The sequence below is a fragment of the Micropterus salmoides genome, unplaced genomic scaffold (assembly GCF_014851395.1).
Source record: "Micropterus salmoides isolate LMB-PRFRI ecotype aquatic unplaced genomic scaffold, ASM1485139v1 Ms_hic_scaffold_2, whole genome shotgun sequence".
Lineage (NCBI taxonomy): Eukaryota > Metazoa > Chordata > Actinopteri > Centrarchiformes > Centrarchidae > Micropterus > Micropterus salmoides.
This window is the reverse complement of record NW_024041150.1, coordinates 1,326,449-1,350,320: the sequence shown is the minus strand read 5'-3', so window position 1 is coordinate 1,350,320 and position 23,872 is coordinate 1,326,449. Positions and strand designations below refer to the sequence as shown.

The 23,872-nt window shown below is 40.7% G+C and overlaps 1 protein-coding gene across 1 annotated transcript in view; it reads left to right on the top strand.

Annotated features, from left to right (window-relative positions):
* The window catches only part of LOC119913366, a 70,984-nt gene extending 47,445 nt beyond the window's left edge, over window positions 1–23,539 (top strand). The window contains exons 3-6 of the mRNA XM_038732779.1: window positions 10,252–10,388; window positions 12,444–12,568; window positions 15,727–19,948; window positions 23,518–23,539. Coding sequence (XP_038588707.1) covers window positions 10,252–10,388; window positions 12,444–12,568; window positions 15,727–19,948; window positions 23,518–23,539 — 4,506 coding nt within the window. The remainder of the gene's footprint in view (window positions 1–10,251; window positions 10,389–12,443; window positions 12,569–15,726; window positions 19,949–23,517) is intronic.
* The last annotated feature ends 333 nt before the right edge of the window (window positions 23,540–23,872 follow it).

Below are 23,872 nucleotides of genomic sequence, written 5' to 3'. Positions count from 1 at the left end.
CTGATTATTTTTGTACTACTGTCAAGATATAGTACAGTCTCAGCAAACATCCCAAAAAGGTTATTTTTGGAAGAATTCCCTACTGCTGCTTTAAGGAGACCTTTCAGTGGTTTTGCAGTTTAAACTGTGCAGATAGCCCATAGCAATCTAACAATGTTAGTTTATATCAAGAGGCACACATGCTGGGAACCCTGGGGAGATAGGAATGAGCCCCAAAGATCTGCGTGAGGTAAAAGAGACAGGTGCATGAATCTAAAAAAAAAAAAAACAGGGCTCAAATTGAAGCCTACAGCTAACTCAGTGAATCCATAGCATTATTGCACTTTCTGTTTACATCCCCTAAAAAAGTAGGGTATGATTATCCACCAAACTGAAGTAAGACTAAGAATAAAAATAATAGGAGTGACAAAAATATAAAATTGTTGTGGGCAATGGTTGCAAATTGAGCAACAAAAGATTGGATTTTTTCAAGAAGATAAAAAAAATTTTTTTTTCCACTTTGATGAAGACTTTGAATGAACGATTTGTGATCTACTTAATTTTGTCACGTTCAGCCGACCAGCTGAGGAAAGAGGGATTTTGGGCCCAGGTTCAGACACACAACACAGAAGAATACTTGATTGAGATTTATTAACCAACCGGCTGAAACTTACAGGTGCAGGTGAAGGCAGTTTGTCAGAAACAATGTATTTCACAGTCAAGGGAAAAATAACAAAATCCAAAGGAGACATAATCCAATAGATGAAACACTAGAGAGCACTGGTAGACAGCCACAAAACATGAACTAGAAAACCAGCCTTAACTGTGAAGCACACCATACTGAACAATGAACATGCAAAGACTGACAACTACTTAAATACAGAGGTGAGGGAGAAACTAATTACACACAGGTGAAACCACTAAGACAATCAGACAAGCACAGGAAGTAAAATATGACAAGACTAAAACTACAAACTAAAACAGGAAGTAAAGCTCGCTGAAAAACACAAGGAATGATACCACAAAATGAAACCATAACAGGAGTGCCTTACCAACAAAACAATGTTCAAAGGCAAAGAACGCAGACAGTAAGACAAGACCAGAACATTAGGGCAGACCAAAACTACAGTGAAACACAGGAAACAAATACAAAACACACCCAATTTACCCAATCCCGTAACAAATTTCACATTCATGTTTGGTATTATGGGGAGAGCAAGGTATGTTGTCACACTTTTCACACTGTCTAATATTTACTAGGCACTGTACATCACAATGGTACAAATGTCATACCAAATAAAAGAAGGAACACTTGGGCGCATATTTTGTCTTCATTACATATTCATATCTTATGTCATAATGGAGCTGCAGACTGTTGAATAGAGAGTGTGCACTTGTGACAATTTGCCCCATAGGCAGGTAAATTGTCACACTGCATAGGGTAAGTTGTCACACTGGATTATCAAACAATTAGAACACTTAATTGTGAATATTGATTTAATTTCAAATTCAAACCAGAACTAAAAATAAAAACAGTCAATCGTAGAGAATGTGGAAAATAAATGTGTGAATAGAGTGTAAATAGATATATGGTAATTCAGTGGACTGCTGCAGATAACTTGCTTAAATGTATAACTTCTTAACATAACAGATGTGGTGTTTAAACAAACTAATGAAACTAATGTGTATTTTTGTACGACGTACATCTGTATCTGACTAATCAGACGTGTATTCAGAGTCACAGTTTTGGCACATATAAATTGCCTGGCCTGAGGTGCAAGCATCGTGGGCATTTCACACACTTAAACCACATCTCCTTTGGAATACTGTTTGAAAATGGCTCCACACAGATGAAGCCAAAAGAGATGTAAGCTGACCTAATAATATAATCACAATACAGAGTCTGGTAATTTATGTTAAAATTCTTCCCAAACTTCTACTACTGATTGATTTGTTTTTCAACTTCACCTGCCTGACTGCTTTTTGTCAGGTGGCGTACTACCATTCTCTGTCTAATAATCTTCCTTCCTTCCTTCCTTCAAATACACATTTCCTTTCCTCCTTGCAACAAATAAATTAATGTTTTTTTGTCTACTATCCCTGTTGCCTAACTAAATTAATGACTGTGTGAAGTAGTTTGTTTGTATCTAACATACTACATGCCTACAGTATGAGACTGTATACAGTGTCATGAATACAGTCTTGTGTAGTCCAGGCATATGGCTGTATAGTATTCTATTTACAGTATCATTTAATAAGTTGTGAAGTGACAACTTGCCCCAAACTGACATGTGTGCTAATGTTGGTTAAATCTCAAAGTTAGCTCAACATAGCGCTTCAGCTGAAGTATCAAAAGACCCGTTATCGTCTGATCTACTTGCAAAGTTATCATTTTACCCAACAAAATGGTATTGCATAAAATGTAAAGTGCAAAAGTTTTACTTTTGAAGCAAAAAATAAGAAAATTGTGCTCACCTCAGGATAGAGTGACCTTGACCACATGTGAACAGGAAGTTGAACATAGAACAAGAAGCCACACAAAGTGGCTATTTGATTTTTGAGACAGAGCCTCTAGTGTTGGAGTTATGAGCAGTGTGACAACTTACCCTGCTCTCCCCGATCCATTAATTAAGGTCAACAGTTTTTCACCAACCTCTAAATTTACGTAGCAAAGAAACAATGTATATTTCAGAATGTTTGTTCAATAGTTTTATAAAAAAGGTTCAAAAACAAAGCTGGCTGCTGTAATTCATTTGATTTTATATATTTTAATTCATCTGATTCTTTGTCATCGATGTGCTTATTGTGGCGCTAGGCACAAGAAAAATATTTGCACCAGGGCCAATCACAATTATGTTACGCTGCTGCTCTTATAATCTCTTCAGAAAAAAGTTTTTACACTGCTATCAATACAAAAATATTACGAAGTTATAATAATACATTTTATTTATAAATGCCTTTCAAGTCACCCAAGGACAAATCCAGATGAGACAGTCAATACATAATAAAACGTAACAGTGGAAAGAAAATGATAACAATAATGATATTTACAAACAACTACAACAACAGCAATGAAATTTTCCATTGTGGCTTAAAGAGGTGGTATTATGCTTTTTAGCTTTTTCTATCTGCTATATTGAGTTATATACCTTTTTGTGCATGTAATAGGTTTGCAAAGTGAAAAAGCCCAAAGTCCACCCCAAAGCGAGTTCCCATCTCCCATAGAAAACACTGTTCTGAACTGCCTGAAAACAGCTCGTTTGTAGTCCAGCCTTTTCTTCCACTTGCTGGTGAGGTCATTAAAAAAACGCATCATAATGCTCACCTAGCGGCTAGTCAGACACGCCCTCAAAAACACCGGTGGAAAAACACTGCTGCAGCACACAGTGACAAGACGTCCGCCTGCCACCTTCCAAACACTAGCTACCCTCCAGGCAGTCAGTGGACATAAAGTTGTTACCATGATGTAGAGACAGAGCTCAGTTAAAACTTTACAGATGAAAGATGCTTTTGTTACAAATTAATAACTCACCACTCTGAAACTCTTGCTCCAGTCCATGTTGCCAAACCAGTAGGCGTAACATATACAGTTGAACTGAAGCCGTGTTTACTGGCTTTTTAGGGCCCACCCTTTTCTGCTTCTGATTGGCTAGTAGTCCTTAAGTAGGTACTGCGCATGTGCAACTCCCAAGTAAGATGCATCCACTATTCCAGGGGTTAGGGCTCTGTCATCCATAGTGTGGAGCCTGGGGAGTGGAGAGTGGATGGGCATCAGAGAAAAGCAGTGAGCAAACAGGTGTGTAGGGATGGAGAAGATTGGATAGTGTCACAAAGGTGGTGTAGTGGTTGAAGGTTTAGTACCCAAATGCAGGACACCAGAGCACAGCAGGTTCAATTCAGTAATTTAATTAAACAAAAGGCGAGCACACGTACAATGAGAGGAAGAGTCCAGGAAATCCAAAACAAACATAACGAAAAAAGTGATTCAACAGAAACAGGTAATCCGAGAGAACTCAAAAGGCATACTCCAAATAACCATGGAACAGGCAGGACATGGCAGGACATAAGACGAAACAGAGCCATCACAAGCTACAACAAGGACCGGACAAAGATTGAAGGAAACAAGCAAGCATATATACACAGGGACTAACGAGCAGGGCGGGAGCAACACGGGTGAAAGATGAGACTAAAGCCTAGTTCACACTACACGATTTTTTACCCGATTTGATGCTTGGCGAGCTCGGCAACCATCAGGCTGTGATCGGGAGTAAATCAGTGGTTGATCGGCGATTGTCAGTCGTTATCTGTGAACTGCACAACAACGCATCAAAATGGCTCCCCGACACATCACTGCCACATCGTTGACATCTACCAGATATCTAGCATGCCAAATATCTGGAGAAGTCTGCCAACTCAACATCAACATCCAGCCAATGAGAGCAGGCAGCTGGCAGAGCAGGCAGCTACTTTTTCACGGCAAAACATTTTTTTTCTCTCTGTAGCTCAGACAATCCCTGCTACCTGCGTGTGCTAATCCATTCTTTCACCCATATTTTTTTGTCTTTATAATTGGTATCTTTATAATAACAAACAACAGCTGTTTCCTGTGTAGGTTCACGTCATTTCCCGTTTCACATTTCAGGTGTGTTTTCTTGACAAAATGTGGTTTGGAGAGCAGCGTCACTCGTGTAATGTGTGACCCCCTGTCAATGATCAGTTACATAGTGTGAACGCCACAACGACTTCAAGACTCCCGTCACAAGACGGCAAGTTGTGTAGTCTGAACAGCACGGTCATCGGTTAACGCTGAAAGTCGTGCAGTCTGCACAAGCCTTAATGAAACACAGGCAGGCAGAGAGACAGCAGGGGAAAACAGACAGACACTAACAGGTTGCAAAACACAAAAAAACTCAAAACCCAGAACAGACAAGACAGACCAAGTAACTGAGAAATACAGGCAACTCCACAAGACAGAACAGACTAAGATGACTGTACAGAACGAAACAGGCAAACACAGAGTGATCAAAACCAAACGAATAAATAAAACTGGCAGGGAACATAAACTGACATCTAACAGACACAAACCAATCATAACACTTGGGAAACTAATTACAAAAAACAGGTAGAAACAGAATTAAACGAGAACTAAGGCAGGCACCGATAATATCAAAATAAGACAGAACATATAAATAACAAACTAATGCAGGTCACAAGCAGACAGATCACAAATAATATACATGAACTACAAACAACAGGGAAAACAGACGAAGCATGGATTAAACAACAAACACAGAGCAGACAAAGCCAAAATATAGCAGACACAGAACAAGGAGTAAATACAAAGACATTAATTAAGACACAGAGCCAAGGTACGAGACAGAACAGGTACTACGTAAGCTAAACTGAACGTGCAAATGAACAATGAAAATAACAAGGCTAAACAGAGGAAACACAAGACAAGGAACATAACCCAAAAACAAAAAAACATGGACTGAGCTAATAACACAGAGTGGAGAAAGTAGACAAGATAACAGAACAACACAAATAGACTCCCCAACAAGACACAACAGACAGGATCAGACCAACAAGCAAAAACATACGGAGTAAACTGAACACAAGACAACAGACAGGACTGAAACCCAAAACACACAGTAAATAACAGATGCCAAACTGACCAATGAACAAAACTCATAGAGACCCAAACAAATCAGACAGGCAGTGTGACAGATAAGTAGGGCTAAGGCAGGGACAGATATATAAATTAGAAGAAGTACAGATTCGGTATTTAACTCGGAGGCGGAGCAGTTGCTCAAGGGTTGGGGTGCTCCCAAGATATAATAAAGGCACATGAGAGGGGCATAGTCTAGAAATGTTCTTCAGGTAAAAGACGGCAGTCTTGGAAATGTTTTTGATGTGTCTGTGTCAAAACAAAGGGTAGAGTCTAAAGTTACACCAAAATTTTTGACCTCAGAGGATGAAATAAAACCAGGGACACTCAATTTTAGATGAGACTTTTGGTGGAGAGTGTGGTTGGAGAGGTAATGGGGAAAGCCTTAGATTTATCCTGATTAAGTTCAACGTAATTGCAGGTCATCCAAGCATTAATATCCTTTAAGCACTCTGTCAGGTTGGATGGTGGTGGAGTGTTCGAGGCTTGGTGTGTATCTAGAGTTGTGTGTCATCTGCATAGCAGTGAAAATTGAGGCCATGTCAACAGATCATATGTGCAAGAGGGAGACTGTAAGAACAGTAATGGTCCAATAACTGAGCCCTGGAGGACACCATTGGGGAAGAGGGGATGTGAGAGACCTAAAGCTGCTAATGTAAACAAACTGTTGTGTAGCTGTGAGGAAGGACTTGAGTAGGTGGAGCACCAGTGACAATCAAGTATTGATTCTACCCAGTTCAGCAGAATATTAGATCCGAGCTATCAAAGAAAGCAGTGAGATTTACAAGGAAAAGTATGTTGGGGTAAGCAGAATCAGCAGTTATCTGGGGCATCATTCTAGGTTAAAATCCCTTGTACATATTATCTGATTACATAATAACACACAGGATATCAATAATACATTACCTAAAAATGACCTTCTTCCTTCTCTTTCATCATTTTTCTTTTTTCAGTCTTATGTAAAAATAGTTTGTTCTTCCATAGTTGGGTGTGGGGGAAGGCGACTGAGAACTTGCAGCTGTTTGGGTGTTTACAAAATTATAGATGCTGGGAGGAATGTATTTGCTGCAATTATCATTTGTTCTCTTGCAAGCGATGAAAGAGGCATAATATTTTTCACAGTTAGCTGTGTGTCAGAGTTATTAGGTTTACTTGAGGATGCAGAGCATTTAGGGCATATTGTTGGAGACTGCAACACTTGCAGGAAATGGATTTTCTAGCAGTAATATTCTCCAGCCTGCACACACAGAGCTAAGCTGCCCGTCTTTTGGTTCATGGTCAGTCACGGTCCCATCTTCTTTGGGAAATTAAGTGGTTTGCAGAGAGACTATGTCAATGGCACTGTTGTGATGTGACAGATGCAAAGAGTCAAACAGAGAAAAACAGCCATGCACAGTTTATCCTACATTATGCAGCTTAAAGAGGCTGTGTGCTTTTCTAATTGAATATATAATTTATTCAGTGAGATCTGTAAGTAGTAGGAAGGTGACACATTATTTGCTGTGCTAGCTCTGTATTCATTACTATGGATCTGAAAGGAAACAATGGCTTTAAGCTTAAAGTGCTGACTCTCAGCTCTATTTAGAGAGTGTTTACATCTACACTAGATGAACTGTGTAGAAGCTGTGGCCATTTTTATACATAGTCCCCTCCCCTTGGTGCTTTAATCTCCAAGTCACTGTTCATTCCACATTCAATGTGTAAAAGAACCAAGGGTCACTGTCATTATACTAAAGGAATGTCCTTTGTATCAGATGTTACAGTGGAAACACTAAATCTGCAACAAAAAAAGGAAGAAGAAGCATTTAATGTGTTTGGTGGTACTCTCTTAATGGGAAAGATAGAGTGGGTTTGCCGCATCGCACCTGTCCTCATCTCACCAGTACCAATTAACCTCATCACCTCAACAATTTATACAACTTTGGTAAACAATTGTACTTCATGTTCATTGGGGCCAGATTTATAAACTATGTGTCTACACAAAGACTGTGCATACGCCGTAGTCGCATTTAATAAACTTAATTTCCTCATTTTTATTTACATTAGAGGAAATATTTCTCATGTTAATAACCTTAATCTTATTTTCTGAGGTCAAGAAATAAATCATTGATCATCTTTCTGATGTTAAATAATAAAGATTGAGATATTGCCGCTGATAAGTTACTGATGAACGCCTTTTAAACAGTCACAGCTGTGTGTAATGACAGCTGCTAGTGCTGTTAGAGAACCTCGCCAGTGCGACACAGTTGGTAAAACTGCACATCTTTGCTGTTGTTCTCATTGACAGGTATAATGAGAGGTTGAGCAGGCGGAAATATTGATATGCAAATGTTTAGGGCGTTACGACATCTATTTATGGCTAACTGTGGGAGTGGAAATGAGCTCATGCCTACTTCCATGATGATTGGGATTGGTATGACAGAAACTTGCGTACACAGGATCTTTATAAAGCTGACAAAAGAACATATGCATATTTCTGTCTTTGTGCTTTTAGACATGAATCTGGCCCCTGGTTGGTCAATTACATTTTCACCACATAGCAACATCAACAGAAGGAAAAAAATCTTCAGAAACAGTTACCAAACAGTCTCACTGAGCACAGGCCGAGCCGGCCACATGCAGCAGGGGCCCTTAAACCACCAGACCTTCTATCACATGTATTAACAACAAAATTAATCTAATTGGAAAACCAAATGGATGACTCAAAAGGAGAGATGTCCAAATATTTTGCTCTGATAACGATAATCCTTATATATAATAATGAGTATGTGTGATCCTATAATAATTTGTCATTATGTATGTGTTTAATTGTTCATAACACAAACAGCCCCACATGAAATACTATACAAACGTTACAGTAACCCTGCAAAAAAATTAGTAAAACAATTTATGTGGGAGGGCCTTTTATACTGTATGTGAGCACTGGATGATCTTTCACATTTGAAAAATTCAGCATCTTAAATAGAATTCACCAATGCTGTTGAAGCAGTTTCCAACTAACACATACTAGTATCTCATTTTCAAGGTAATTGGTTATTTTTGCATGGGATTATTATTCCCCTTATTATCTTGTTTGTACCATAGTTATTGTTTAGTTTGGAGGAATACAGCCTTTAAATAGAGACTTTGAGTCTTTTCCAACCTTGTAATACATTTTACTTTACCACCCCAACAAGCAGGGGAAACCGTAGTCATGTGGTCAAGCAATTATTCTTAGTGGCCATGTTATAACAACAGAAGAACATGTAAAATTACATTTTAAAGACCTTCCTGAAAGGTCATGCAGCACTATATCCATAGCACAACCTAAAATGAAATGTGTTCCCTAAAGCCTTTTAACTTTCACGCAACATTAAAAATGTCTTACGTTTTTATTCTATACGTCAAGTCAAGTCTTATTTATAAAGCACAAGTTGACTCAAGTGCCAAACAAAGTTATACAATAAAAAACAGATAAATAAAAACAGGCCAATCAATTTATGTATATACATACAACAAAAAATAGAAAAACAAGACAGATAAGCAAGATTGTCCCTAAACAGACTCAAACGGCAAAGAAGAAAAATGCATTTTAAGACGAGACTTTAAAGTCTCAGTGGTGGGGACGATTTGATAATCAAATTAACTTAATTTCACAGTCTTGGGGCCACCACTGAAAATGCATGATCACCTTTTGTTTTAATACAAAAGTGTGTAACGGCTTAAAGGGATTGGTTTGATTATCTGAGGGCTTGGAAGAGTGATAAAACATTCAGAAATATAAGATGGAGTATTGTAAGAAAAAATCTACATGTTTCAAAACTTAAAGAAGCTTACAGTGTCCACTTTTGGCAGTGATTTGACTCTATGGCTATTTTTCTGGTGTTCGAACAGTTTTTGCACTGGATTGCAGTCTTATGTGAGGTTTTCTTGTAATTTCCCCTGTCCGCCTCACACTGTATGTACACCTCTATGAAATGCTGAGGCTACACTACACTGCTTTAAAGAAAAACCATGCTTCATCTGTCTTCCTGCCTGTCTCTCTGTCCCTCTCCATGTTTGTAACGGTCTGTCTGTCTGCCTCTGCCTTTTATCTGTCGGTCTATTTTAGTCTGTTTATCTATTTGTCGGTTTCTCTGCCCGCCTCGCTGTCTGTCTGTCTGTTGTCATCTGTCTGTCTGTGATATGAACCCACCGGTATATTATTAATATTATTTGTGACACACACACACACACACACACACACGCACACAGTATCAGTATCTCCGGCTTGCAGACAGCTTGCAGACAGAGCTCAGTAAGTGAATTAAGCTGGTCTGGACTGTACTAAAGCTGACACTGGCTGACTTAGTAAGCTCGCATAAAAACACACACACACACACACACACACACACATACATTGTTATACTTACACACAGAGCAGATAAAGAATTGCGGAATGAACAGACGCACATACATACACAGAAACTAAATGCTGCGTGATCAACTTATTTAGACAAACATAATTTTAATGTTTAACTAACTTCTCAATTCTCCATGTTAAAATAATACCACTACTGCTGCTACTATCATTTCTACTACGACCACTACTAATAATCATGATAATCCATGTGCTCATCCTCCAGCGCCTCAAGGAGCTGAAACAAAGGGAGTTTTACAGAGCGTTGGCCTACAGGAGGCAGAGGAGACGCAGGGAGGAGCAGAGAGAGGAGAGAGCGCTGAGGAGGCTCCACAAGCATGAAGAGAGGAGGACAGGAGAGTGGTGAGTAACATGCACCTCTACACGCTAACTGAAAGGACCAGACGGACTATATTTAAGTGTTGTAACTGTTAAATAAGCTCTGCTGTGTCACTTTCGTAAACGTAATATTACTTTATTGATATTTCATGCAGCTTGACATAAAAATAATTATTTAAAATAATCTACTTTAAGGATAAATTTCAGTACATTTACAAGAGGATTAAATGTTCTTTGCTGGATAATCTTTCACTGTGAATGTCTTGGTTTTTCAGAAAATTTTTCATCAATCAACATTTTTATTTTTAAAAATAGATTAAATGCATAATCTGAAAGTGACACATTACCGCCTGACTCATCTCCCATCAGCTTTGTTTTGGTTTTATGGTCGTTAACTTATATGGTTTATTCTCACCGCTCTCATTAACTCCGTTTCCAGCTGCAGCTGGCAGCTGTTTTCATCAAAAATACCTCTGACAAATCCACTGTTCGCTACCTGCCCTGCCCTGCACCAAACATCAGACAGACACTGTTAAAGAGTAGCTGGTGAAGATATTGGTGCATTTAGCAGTTAAAGAGACAAATATTTCCTTCAGGGGTTGGTGGAGACTTAAAACAGATTTAAATTCATCAGCTGGATTGAAACACAGCTCCAAATTAATTCATGTTGCTCTGTATCTGCTGGATGTGTATGTAGGCACGGACAACTGTTTATTATTATTTAAAAAAATCTATAAGTCTGTGTCATGCACTCTGTTTCTGTGTCAGGGTGTTTGGTTTCTCATTAGAGTCATTCTCACAATAAAGTTGTATTTTTTATACTACAAGTGTTGCTGGAGTTTTGACCTATTTAAGCAATTTCGCTTCCCCAATGCACCTTGGAAGTAGGTGAAGTTGTGCCAGAAATTCCTTTTCCACAGCAGACATTTTAACTTGACTCATAGTAGGATAAGCAGACGTGTAACTAATAGCATTAATGCTGTGTTATTTTACAGCTGTGTGGAAATGCTGCTCTCTGTGTGTTCATGTGCTGGTTGGACGCTCCGGCATCCGGGACTTTCAAGTGGGCTGCCAAACAGTGTTGCGCTCACGTTCTGTTTGTCTTAAAAAAAAAGAGAGAAAAAGAAACCCAGTAAGACAAATGATAAACAAAAACAGAGGTCTAGAAACAGATGATGTGGATTTGGCTGCTTCTTGCTGAAAACAAGTTATGATGAGAGTTCATCTGGCGAGCTACCAAACAGAGAATGTGTTTTCTCAAAATATGTATACGATAGCACATGAATGCAAAATGTTAGTTCAGAGCTGCAAGTCACAACCTGAAGACGCCCACATGAAAAAGAACGTAGGGCTCTGCCAGGAAATAGTCCCTGAAGACACGATCAAACATCCACGACTTTTAAATCCATGCATGAAAGTTAGAATTTTTAATGTAGGTCTATACTTACTGACCGCTGAGCCAAATTTAGGTCTTCATATATTTAAAAACACTTAACACTGACATGTTTGTTTCACAGTATTGTACATGAGTAAAAATAAAACACAGAGGAAAAGAGAGATCAGTAACTAGCTGCCTCGTTACAACAAGCGTTGGCACAGCAACCAATAAAATGCATCTTGCTGTGCTTAATGGGGATAATCATCATGGCTATAAAGTTTTTCTGACCAATAATGTCGTGCCGCTGAACCCACTCGCTATACAGAAAGTAATGTCAGTATCGGCTGTCACTGCCATTTTCAGATTTGCAACAATGCAGTTTGGCTCCTGGCACAAAGGGACGGAGAGGAAAAGCATGGTCAAATTGATTTTCAGCTGGATTTCAGCTCTACTCTGCTCTCTCCCTTCTCACCACTTGTCTCCTTGTTTCCTCTCATTTTCATTTGTTTCCTTTCAACCTTTCCTCTCCTCTTTATTCCTCACATTCTTTTCATCACTTGTCTCCTTGTTTCCTCCTCTCCTGTCACCCTTTTCTTCCTCCTTTCCTTTTAATTTGTTGCCCTTCACTTCTTTCCTTTCATCCTATCCTCACTATCCTTTCATTGATCCTCCTCTCCTCTTTCCCCCTCTCCTCTCCTCAGTGCTCCAGGTTCTGGTCCCATGTTCAGGTCCACCACAGTGGCAGTCGAACCAGCAAACCAGACCAGGCCAGACTTTGTACAGAACTGGGCTGACATCCATACAAGCAGCACCACGCTGGGAACAAGTAAGAACTCTTATCTGCTTATAAAGGCATGTACTCGGCTGCTTAAATACTTAATGAGCACGTGTTTGGTTTTGGTGATGGAGATATCACTCCTGATACTGAGGGATTATACAGATTGTGGTCTGCTGCAGTAACACAGAATATCTTTATTAACAGCAGACTTTGGAAAAGAAATTAACAGATGCACAGAGATGAGAGGTTTAGGGAAGAACATAAGAGGAACATTTACTGGGCAATTATACACATATGAATGAAGAATTGCTCTAGAGGCTCAGTCACAGTAGCAGAATGTCTGAAATCAATAGATTTAAATGGAATTGCTAGGCTGAGTGGATAAATCAGCACAGAGTTCAACTTTGGTGAACTTAGTCACACAAATTTCTGCCATTGACCAACCGCAAACTGTCTCGACAGTGTTGACCTTTCAGTGAATATAGAGCCAGAGACTCCAGACTAAAGAAAGCTATCGTATTAGTTGGGTCCTCTACTCTACTTATATAACCCCGCTCTGCTGGAGTGTAAACCTCACCATAAAAGAGATGCAGCATGGTTTGGCGTCAGTCATGAGACAGGACTGGATAACACAAATACAGTTCCTTAATATTTGTTGTGGGTTATGTTCTATCAATCTCTTCTATTAAAATATATTTTTTCTTTGCTATTATGAAGGTCCTGGTAGTAATGTGTCACTTCCTGGTGTCAGTAAAATAGGTATGTGGCACGTTCAGTTGTCTACAGCGCTGTGAGAGCGATTATTATTTTCCCTTGAAATGCCCATCCCTAACATGTAACTCCTCCTGACGCTTTTATCCAAAGCGACTTACAATTGCTATACATGTCAGAGTCACACGCCTCTGGAGCAACTGAACCCGGGTCTCTCACACCAAAGGCATAGTCTTATTCATTGCGCCATCATCACCCCAAACAACATTTAAGTTGAAGAAAGTGTCTAGCAAAGCCATCTCCACTGCTAATCCCCTGCACACCACAATGATTGTTCTTCCTTATGAGCTGGAACATACACACGGTCACTGCACAGCAAAAGCACTTTCTAGTAAGTAATGAGACAAGGGGAACCTTCCCTCGTTGCTTTATATAACAAAGTGGATGAAAGCGTTAAAACACCATTAGTATGGGGAATATACTTAAAGTAGAACCTATCCTGGTCACGTATGATTCATCCCTCTAGGCCTAACCTACAAAACCGATGCCATCAGTATCTACTGTCCACTGACCACCTTTACTGCTTTGCATTAGGTATAAATCCAGTTTACCTGTGTTAACTTGTTGCCCAGTAAGTGACTGAAAGTATGACGGGTCACTAGGGGGAATTTTCTTGGTAGGCTTAATTAGAGTAACAGGTTAGGTAGAACTACCCCTCTAACCCGTCAGGGTGATGACAGCTGGGTGATAGGGAGACAATGTAGTTCAGGCTCAAAGCCGGTAGATAATTGCGTTTATTTGGAATGTCGTATGTTTACAGAGTCACTGTCTCCGCTTAGAAAGCAATACATGAGACCTCCAGATTTCAACGTGACTTAGGTAATGCATTTGAGTCTAACATCTAGTAGATTGCCTGTTCAGATTTAGGCCAGTTAAAAATGACCTTGCAGGGAAAGACCAGAGACACTACAGGATACCGGAGAGAAAAATATTGTGGACCCAGAGGGATTCTTCAGATTCGGTTTGGTATTACACTGTGTCTGCACACTGTATGCTGTTACCTGGCTCCCTGGATGGGCTTCAATAAACAATGCTTTGTAAGACATCATGAGATTTCTAAAATAATAAAAAAATGACCTGCTTCAAAACAGTCACTACTGTAAGTTACCAAGCTTCCAACCCTGCCTATTTTACAAGGATGTGCAAAAGATTTTGCTAGGCCACATTCTGGTCTGACTGCATTAGAAGATTCACATGTATTGCTGCAGAGCTCAAATGCACCAACACCACTTTTTCTACTATGCTTTAATTTAATTTAAATTAATTTAATTTATACTTTTTTAGTGAGATATTACTTTTCAAACTAAGACATGCAAAGTTTAACTGCACTCGGTAGCTACATTATTAGGTATACCTAGCTTAAACTAATGCAGTCTGTATTTTGTTCACCCCATTTATATCAATGACTGGAAGACTATAATATAATATTCACCTCTCAGTACAAAACAACTTCAGCCTCCAAACTGACCATCTCTCTCAACATCTCTCTAAAACAGTTTCAACAAAAACTGAGCATTTACGTAGGACATATCAGGGCTGTTGTATTGGATTGCATTCCTTTAGGTTACGTGTTCTAATAAACTGGCAATTGAGTGTGTATAAAAGTCAGTGTGTGAATATAAACTTTAAAGAATGAGTTTAAAGTAATTTTTTCCAGTTAAGTTTGTCATTCAGTCTGAATTTGTTCTGATTCAGGAGGTGAAATCAACTCCCTTCAGTCCATCTCAAGGCGATTTTAGGGTGCAGGATAGATTTTTACAAATAAAGAAAGCATAACATGAAATTTGGCGGCAGCATTCCTGTTGTTTCAGAGAACAATCAATTGTCTTTTCTGAAAATATATCAATTACGTATTCAGTTCAAGTTTTACCCCAGTTCGAAAACTGCATTTAAAGTTGTAAATGTATTTGCACATTTTGTATTGGAAGGGTAATTCATTTGAATGGGTTTCTTGTGTGTTATACATCACTTTTAAAGTTATGAGTCATCCTAAAACCTTCACTCAAGAAATAACGGTCTGAATCATCTGCCACACTGATGTATACACAGATGAATGTCTGGCAGCATGTGCTCCAAAATGGATATACAAAAATGGATATTACATGTTAGAATAAAACCTTTAATCTTAATTTTTTCCCATTTCTATCACACATTCATGTCAGTGGTAATGTTTTTTCCCAAGTCCATCCTACACGCATCACATTCAGATGTGTTATATGCAACAAAAGAGTAATGGTGAAGAGCCAGAACACTGAATAAATGCATAAGGAGCTTACTGTATGGGGAATCTTAAAAATGTATGCTATTCCTCTACATGTATCCCTTCAAAATCATTTTTTTATAGTCAGGTTAGGCAGATAATCCTGCTATGTTTTGCATCTAAATGTAACACAGTGTCAGCTGCTGTAATCCTTTCTGTTCTCCCCTCCATCTAGAGCCTCAAACCCCGCTGATTCAGCCCTTCCTACCGCTGGACCCTGCACTGGAAACCAGACTCCTGAGCAACACACAATGGGCATATGGCCAAATGGACACGAACAACACTACAACTACAACTGCTGAATCCTGCATCCTCAACAAGACCCAAATGGACTACAATGACCTGACAGCCGCGGCCATTAAGTCCAGTACCACTACCAACAACATCATGAGCACTGATATCAACACAAATATCCACTCTTCCACCAAAACCAGCCACTTTAACAAGATCCCTTGGGCTCATCATTATTTAACCAACCCCATTACTCCCAATAACATCCCAACAACTGCCAGTAATACCACCACTAATGGATCCATTTTCAACAAAACCACCATGACCAGCTTCAGTAAGAAAATCACCACCACCGCCATTACTAACACGACTGACATCAGCATCAACAGTAGCAGAGCATTGGGCGCCTCAGTCGTCCAATCCTTCCCCAGCAGAGTCCGTCCTGTGTCCTTCTCGCTGCCCAAAAGGAGCTGTGTCCTTCTCCACCAATCAGCTGCCGTCTTCATCCAAGGCGGCCGAGGCTCTGACTTGTCAGGGAAACAAGAAGGTGTGACGGCGCAAGAAAGAGCTAAAGATCTGGGGGCTAAAGATCAGCAGATCAAATCTCCAGTATCTGCAGACGTGGACAGTGTAGGTGTGGAACACTGGGACACTGGAAACCAGCGCAGTGTGGACAGTAAAACTGCAATCCAGCACTCTGAGGTTGGAGCCAATATGTCTACTGAGAGGGGGACAGGAGCCCAGGTTTCTTTATGTAATCGCAATGTGATCAGAGTTGAGGACTCTGTTAACAGTGGGAATGGAGCCCAGATCTCCTCATGTAACGACAATGGGACTGGAGCCCAAGTCGGCAATGAAATTGGGACTGGAGCTCATCTTTATTTAAACAGCGGGATACCAGGACAGATTTCTGGCAGTGTAAGCACAGTTGTGGCTAAAGATTCAGCATGCAGAGATAGTGAGGCCGAAACCCATAACAATGTGGACAATGTGACAGTATTAAATCCTACCCAAGAATTGAAAGATCTGCTATGTCCTGCTACAAATCAACCTCAGAAATCGATTTCCGGTATTTCAAATGAGACCAAAGAGTCTTCAATCCAAACACAGCCCAAAGATTTAAACAGCTCTCCATCAAACTGGACTAAAGAATCAAGTTATTTGCCTCCATGTCGTCCCAAAGAGCCGTTTTGTCGTGTCCTGAACCGAGACGGTGGCAGGGTTCTTCTCTGGCCATCAGAGATGGTCAGCTACACCAAGACATCGCCCTCCATCTCCTACAGCATCAACCCTCTTCTGTATGACTTCAGAGCTCATAACAGGACCAAGGAAGGGGGTGAGGAAAAGAAAGGAGGGCTGGAAGAAGGGTGGGAGGGAATAAAGCCGTCTGTGATCAAACAACCTGGCTGCCAACAGAGGCAGGAAGTTATGGAGAGAGGAAGGGAGGTAAAGATAGATGAAAGGGAAGAAGAGGATGGAGGAGGACAGGCAGGAAATCCTATGGAACTTGTAGCCCATTGTAGCGGCGGCAACGCAGTTCCGGACCGCTGCGCCTGCCGTGATGAAAGTGCTTTAAAATTCGTTCCCATTTCCACAGAATGCCACCTTGCACCGACGCTAGGCCTTCAAAAAACGGGGAGGAGGAGGAGGAGGAAGAGGAGGGGAGGGGTGAGGAGAGGAATGAGGAAGAGGGGGAGGAGGAAAAGAGGAGAAGAGACAAACAGGAAAGACCCAGACAGGGGAAGAAGGATAATAAGTAGCCTTTCTGAGAATCTGATGTCTGAAGGGAGAGGAGAAGAGAGGTTGCAAAGAGAGGGCACAGAAAAAGCAGAGAGGAGAGAAAAAGGACTATTAAGTAATCTTGGAGCGCATCGGCTGGTAGGAGGGAGAGAAAAGAGGATGAGGGCAGAGGAGAAAAGGATAAGACGAGATGAGACAGAGCAAGAGAGGGCAGGTAGAAATGACGAGAAGAGAGGAGAGCTATTAAGTAATCTTCCTGTGAATCGCTGTAATCGGTGTAACCAGCTGTGTCTGCAGGTGAAAAGGGAGGCCAGCCTGCATCAATCCCAGCAATCAGCCTCCGGGTGGGGCCAGGGGCTCAGAAAGCTCCTCTGCAGGGGTGCAGCATGTAACTCAGTGATTAGCCCCGTCCCTGGTACTGTTATAGAGATGCCATGCTGTCCTGCAATTACGCCCGACCCTGCTCAGAATGACAGAGAGACGGGGGAGATACACAAAAATACACAAGCAGGGAAGGAGGCCGGGCGGAGAGATGAGCAGCAAAGGAATCTGAGGAAGACAGAGATAAGAGTTCAGGATGCTAAAGAAAACGTGTGTAACCTAGTGATTAGCGGCATTTCCTTGCCCAGTCAAGACGCAGCATGTAAGCCAGAAGTTTGTCTTGTTCCTACACCTCAGAGAGAAACAGCATGTGATCCAGCGATTAGCCTTGTCCCTGCTCCCTTTAGAGAAACAGCGTGTAGTCAAAGACAAACAACATCTGCAGGACACTGCAATCCAGTGTTAGGCTTGGCCTCACACTGTTCTGGACAACAGACAGAAACACAACCGAGAATTAGATCAGCCCGCGCAGACATGAGCCTCCCTGGCGAAGTGATTTCAAAAGATGTGATGTCAAAGAGAGCAGTAACAGCCGACCAGAGGAAGAGGGGATTGCCAGAGGCTGGGGAAATACCGAGGAAGAAACGGAAAAGGGGAAGGAGACAAGGCAGGAGAGTCGTCTGTGTTTTGAGTACACAGAGACAGGAAAGAGCTTGTGTTGGGTTGACTACCGACCTCAGCATAGATGAGGCCCCTTGTATGCAGAAACCCACAATGGCGCTTAAACTCAAGAGCAACAAGACTGGGACACTTGTGGACGACTACCTGGGGTGCAGCACAACTGAGTGTGGTCCAGTCGGCAGCAGGAGTGAGAAAAACACTGACTGCCACTGTATTTGCAGGCCAAAACACTGTCTGTGCCATAAATCCAATAACAGTGAGGGAACATTTAGTTGCAACACAACTGACAAACTGAATAACTGCTGCCACTGTGATGACAGTAAAAGTGGCAATTGCAGTGCTGATGTCTACAGTCAATTTGTCTCTGATCCTTCCGGAGGCGAGGACAGGAGGAAGTGCTTGACTGAGAAACCTCTCAGTGACTGTAACACACCAGGTGACCACAACCAGGGTAATAAAAAACACAATCCGAGCTGTAGCAGTACTTTGATGAATCATGACGGCAACGAAGATGACAATCAATCTCCTGATCATGTGGATAAACTTCACACAGCTAACGAGAGTGACAAACCCACCTGTAACATCGAAGACACGCCTGTGGATTTACTTTCAAAAGACTTCTTTACCTGTAGCACTAACGAAACACATGCTGACCACTGTCAATGCACAAACAAGCAGACAAAGAGTGTCAAAATATCCACTGACTCTGATATCAGCAACACTACTGACAAAACGGACAAGCGTGGTGATCGCTGTAACTGTAAAACAAATGACACATGTTATCACAATTTCATTTACAACCATACAGATAACAAAAGTGGTCACAGTGAGGAGGATACAACCAAACTGCAGTGTCACATTCAACACAAAAGGGACCTCTCTCATTCAGTTATTGATTATAAAACCTGCAGTGGTATTGATCAAAGACACGGAAACGGCTGTGATGATATTGACAGTGCGCAGTGTGATTATTTTAACAGTAATCATGTCACTGATTGTAATCATTGTGGTAATGTTGTCGATAAGAGTAGCGCCACAAATGCAACGGAAACTGTTGCACTCATGAGTGTACAGACGGAGCAGAGAGAAGAGGAAAGAGATGTTGAGAAGGAGAGAAAGGAGGAGGAGGAGGAGGAACAGATGGCGAGGAAACGGGTAAAGGAGAAGCAAGAAGAGTGGGAGAAGGAGTGGGTGAGGAGAAAGGAGAAAGAAAAGGAGGACAGGGAGAGAAGGAAGGCGATAGATTTTGAACATCTATACCCAGAGAAGAGGCCTTACTTTCCTCACGCCCTCCCTCCGCATTGCATCCCCTCCACGCTCCTCTCCTTCTCCAGCCTTCCCTCTCCTCCTCTTCCACTTTTTCCTTCCATCGCACTATCATCCAGCATCACCTCTCCCTCCTCCCGCCTCCGCCACACCTCCCTGTCCACTCATACCCCCATCTTCTCCCCTCTTTCTCCCCACATCTCTCCTCTCACTCTTAATCCACCTCCTGCTCCTCCACCCCCCCCTCCTCCTCCTCCTCCTCCCCCTCCGTTCTACGCCTCATCCCCCATCTCTCTCCTGGATGCCCCTGGTCCTTATCCGCTAGCAGCAGCATTTCACCCCTTGCAGAGTCACCACCCGTCTCTGTATCCCCCGCCCCATCATGCAGTCTTGCCCTTACAGATGTTGTTTTAAAACATACAAAAGAAGCAAAGAAATTGACTCATGAAGGGTCGACTATCCCATTTTCCAAGTGAAAAGTTGTCAGGCGAAAGCAGTTTTCATGCCTCATCACCTGCACACTCAAAGCAAGAATGAAATGCGGTACAATTCCAGGAAGATTTAAGAAACAAAAACAATAAAACACGATCTTTCTTAAAGCCAAACCTCCAGCAATTTCATCACCCTGTCGATACACTCCAAGCACTGATTCATCTGAAAAAACGATGGCTAATTATCGTCATCAGATGCAATCCTGCTTAAAATGAGCCTCAGGTGTGCAGCCAGCGGAATCGTGGCGGGGATACACAGCTGGGCTCGTTTCCCTCCGCAGAAATCAGTTGATGCTCCTGTTTTGCATTTTAAACCAATGATTTGCTCAGTTTAAAGCATGTTGGAAATTTAAACTGTGCTTTGTGACTTTAAAGGGCAAACCCATCATTGTACACTCTCAGATATCTTCAATCTGTGATAATAAATGCAGGATTTTTTTTTCCTTGTTGAAATTTACATTTTCCCCCCTGAGAGCTTCCACTTCAGTTGGTGATTTCCTACTTCTCCCTGAATGACTTTGAAGACAGATGTGGACTTGCTGCTCTCAAGAGGTTATTAAGCTGATGACCCGCATGACTTTTTTTAAAGCTAACCTCTGTTTTGCCAATAAAAAGTTTCTTCCATCAGTCTTTCTAAAAAGGTTGAGACAAGATCTTATTCAAACTTAATATATTAAATGAGTATTTCTACTAGTTTAGCAGAGTAGTAAAATTTAAGCACCTGGTCATTTTAATAAGATAAAACTAAGTTAGCATTTAGTAACGACAAATGTGCCATATTCACATCATACCATACAGACATAATTACAAGCGGGCTCCTTTTTCAAGTCAGAAGTATGGGCTTATGGCCATCGTCATAAGTTATAGCTGAATAAACTCTGATATATATGCTTAAAGGTTCAGTGTGTACGTTCTAGTGACATCTAATGATGAGGGTTGCGAATTGCAACAAATGGCTCTCTGTGCATTCACTTGCTCCTCGGACGAAATAAGTACTTTATAATAAATGTATTAATTCTAATGGCAACTGTAGCAGTAAAAAACTTTTTCTCCATGAGGTTGTTATTACATCAATTTAATTTCTAAATCTAACAACAAAAAGGCTGTAAAAACTGTCAACATATGGTCGTCTTTTAAAATCTTTATAAAATATAGACTACCCCTGGCAAATTTGTTATTATTTGTGTCCTCTTATATACTTGTATACTGTTCTATATACTTCTTTATGTCCCATGTACATTTTATTCCTGTTTTGCAATAAAGATTTAAGGAGGAGGGAAAAATCTGATTATTCCAACACTACATGAATGCACCATCACTCACCGCTCATCCCTCCCTTTGCAAGCATTCAGGAGGAACCTCAGCGGCCGACACACTCTGTTGACTCATGTGCCGAATATGTGTGGTGCTCCATTTGTCCAAATTACGCAACTCTTCTTACTTCTAATAAACCAGACGACTACTACTACTACTACTACTACTACTACTACGTATGCTTGTTTTTCGTACTAGTCAACATAGTGATGAAACGCGCTCTGTAGAGCCATTTGTCCTGTTTGGGCTTCTGTAGAGGGAAAAATAAAATAAAAATAGAAATGGCTCATTTTAAGGTTATAAAAACATAACAAGTCATTATGTAAGGACTTTATACACCACTGAAAACATAGTTATGTATATATATTGATATCCTCCTAAATAATACACACTGAACCTTTAATGAACCACTACAAATAGTTAACTTTTTGTGCTGTAAAAACATCTGGGCTTATTTTTCATTTATCTGGTGATTACAGGGCTAGCTTTCTGATAGATGGGTGACATGTCCTGCAAAGAATAAGCAGGTATAACTAGCAGATGAGTGGATGACAAGGCTAGCAATGGGGCTAACCGTCTTAGAATAACACCTGTGTGCTACCCAGTTGAAATAACAGAAGATTTCCCCGTCCAGATGACATAATGTGAATGCAGCATCAGTTACAGAGCCTTAAGGTAGCTGTAGTGAGCTAAATGCTAACAAAATGATTATTCTTATTGCTCTGTTAAAATTATGACGTTTCTTTTTCATTTTATCGTCCGAATAAGCAAAAGAAAGCTGCTGGAGCTGATGTTAAGAGAGAATTACGCTGTTTTAAAGATACACATAAACTTCTTCTCTGTTTTCCCAGAGAGGGGTGTGGTAAATGTAACCTCCCAAAACTCAACAACATCAAGTAAGCTGATTGGTTTCTCAAACTCCTGTGGGGAAGCAGGTTTGAAATGCAAAAGAAAACACACATTTAAAATCCACACAAGTATAAAAGAACAAACGTCTCTGAACAGCACCCATGCACTCGACCAAACTACAGAATAGATGTGTCCTAATTCCTTTCTACATACTAATAAATAATTGAATTAATTGTACTCAGTAGATGTTAGTATGTAGGATACATGAAGTTGATTTTTGGTGCATTGTTAATGGAAAACATAACTCATGGACTGCATGAAAGGAAATTGAGAAGCTGCTGACAGCTGGAAAAAAAATTGACGATAAAGGTAGCTTCAAGAAGACCTGGAAAAACATTTGTTTTCTCTTTGTTGAAGTTAAATCGGCACTGGCATTTAAGAGTCACAGTTTTACACTGCAAGTCTCATTTTGTCAGTACAAACTACATTGATTTGTTGGATGGTGACTGTATACTGACTGCAAAAACAGCATACTGTGGTAATTACTAGAGAGTACACACTGTAGTAGTTTGTAGAATGGAAATGGGATACAGCAGTCTCATTGCTGGTGCTGTCATCAGTGTATAAATTGTATCTGCAGTGGATTTCTGCCTGTGACTGTTGAACGTCAGAGCAAAATGTTAAGTTTAGAAATAAGCCTTTGCTCTTTGATTTTGAGCGATGGACTCCAGCGTCTGACCTTTCTCTTGACGTTTAAGACTGTTGATTTTCTGCCATCTCACTCCACGCTGCACTAAAAATATCCCAATGTAGTGGATAACTTTACATTTATTGACTCATCCAAGGAAAGAAAGACAAAAACACAATAGGAGTGTTTCAGCACGTCACAATAAATGTTAAAGGCACTTTTATAAACCCACTTTACAAAGTGCTTCACGCAGGGCAACAACTTTACAACATGAAGATCATCAAAACTATTTCTGATTTCTGAGAGTAAAGGGAAATCAAGCAACTAAAAACAAGCTCATGCCATAGTTTCAAAGCTCTGACTGCGAATGCTCTGTCACCTCTAGTCTTCTGCCGCGCAAGACCTGAGCATGAGGTCAGATATATAGCATGATAAAGGCCATGAAGAGCCTTAAAAGTCATCAGTTAGATCTTTAAATTAATTCTAAAAACATACTGGGAGCCAATGCAAGGAGGCGTGATGTGATCACTTCTCTGGGACCTTGTTAAAAGCCAGGCAGCTGACTTCTGTACAGTCTGAAGCCAATTAATAGATTTTTGGTTGAGGCGTGACGAGATGAAGCTTGTAAAATGGTCTCCGTCATGTGACACCCAGATTTAATAGAGACATGTCTCTGAGAGGCTAACGTAGAGATGGGCTGTGATGAAACGAGGAGGATTTGATTGCCAGGTAATCACAAA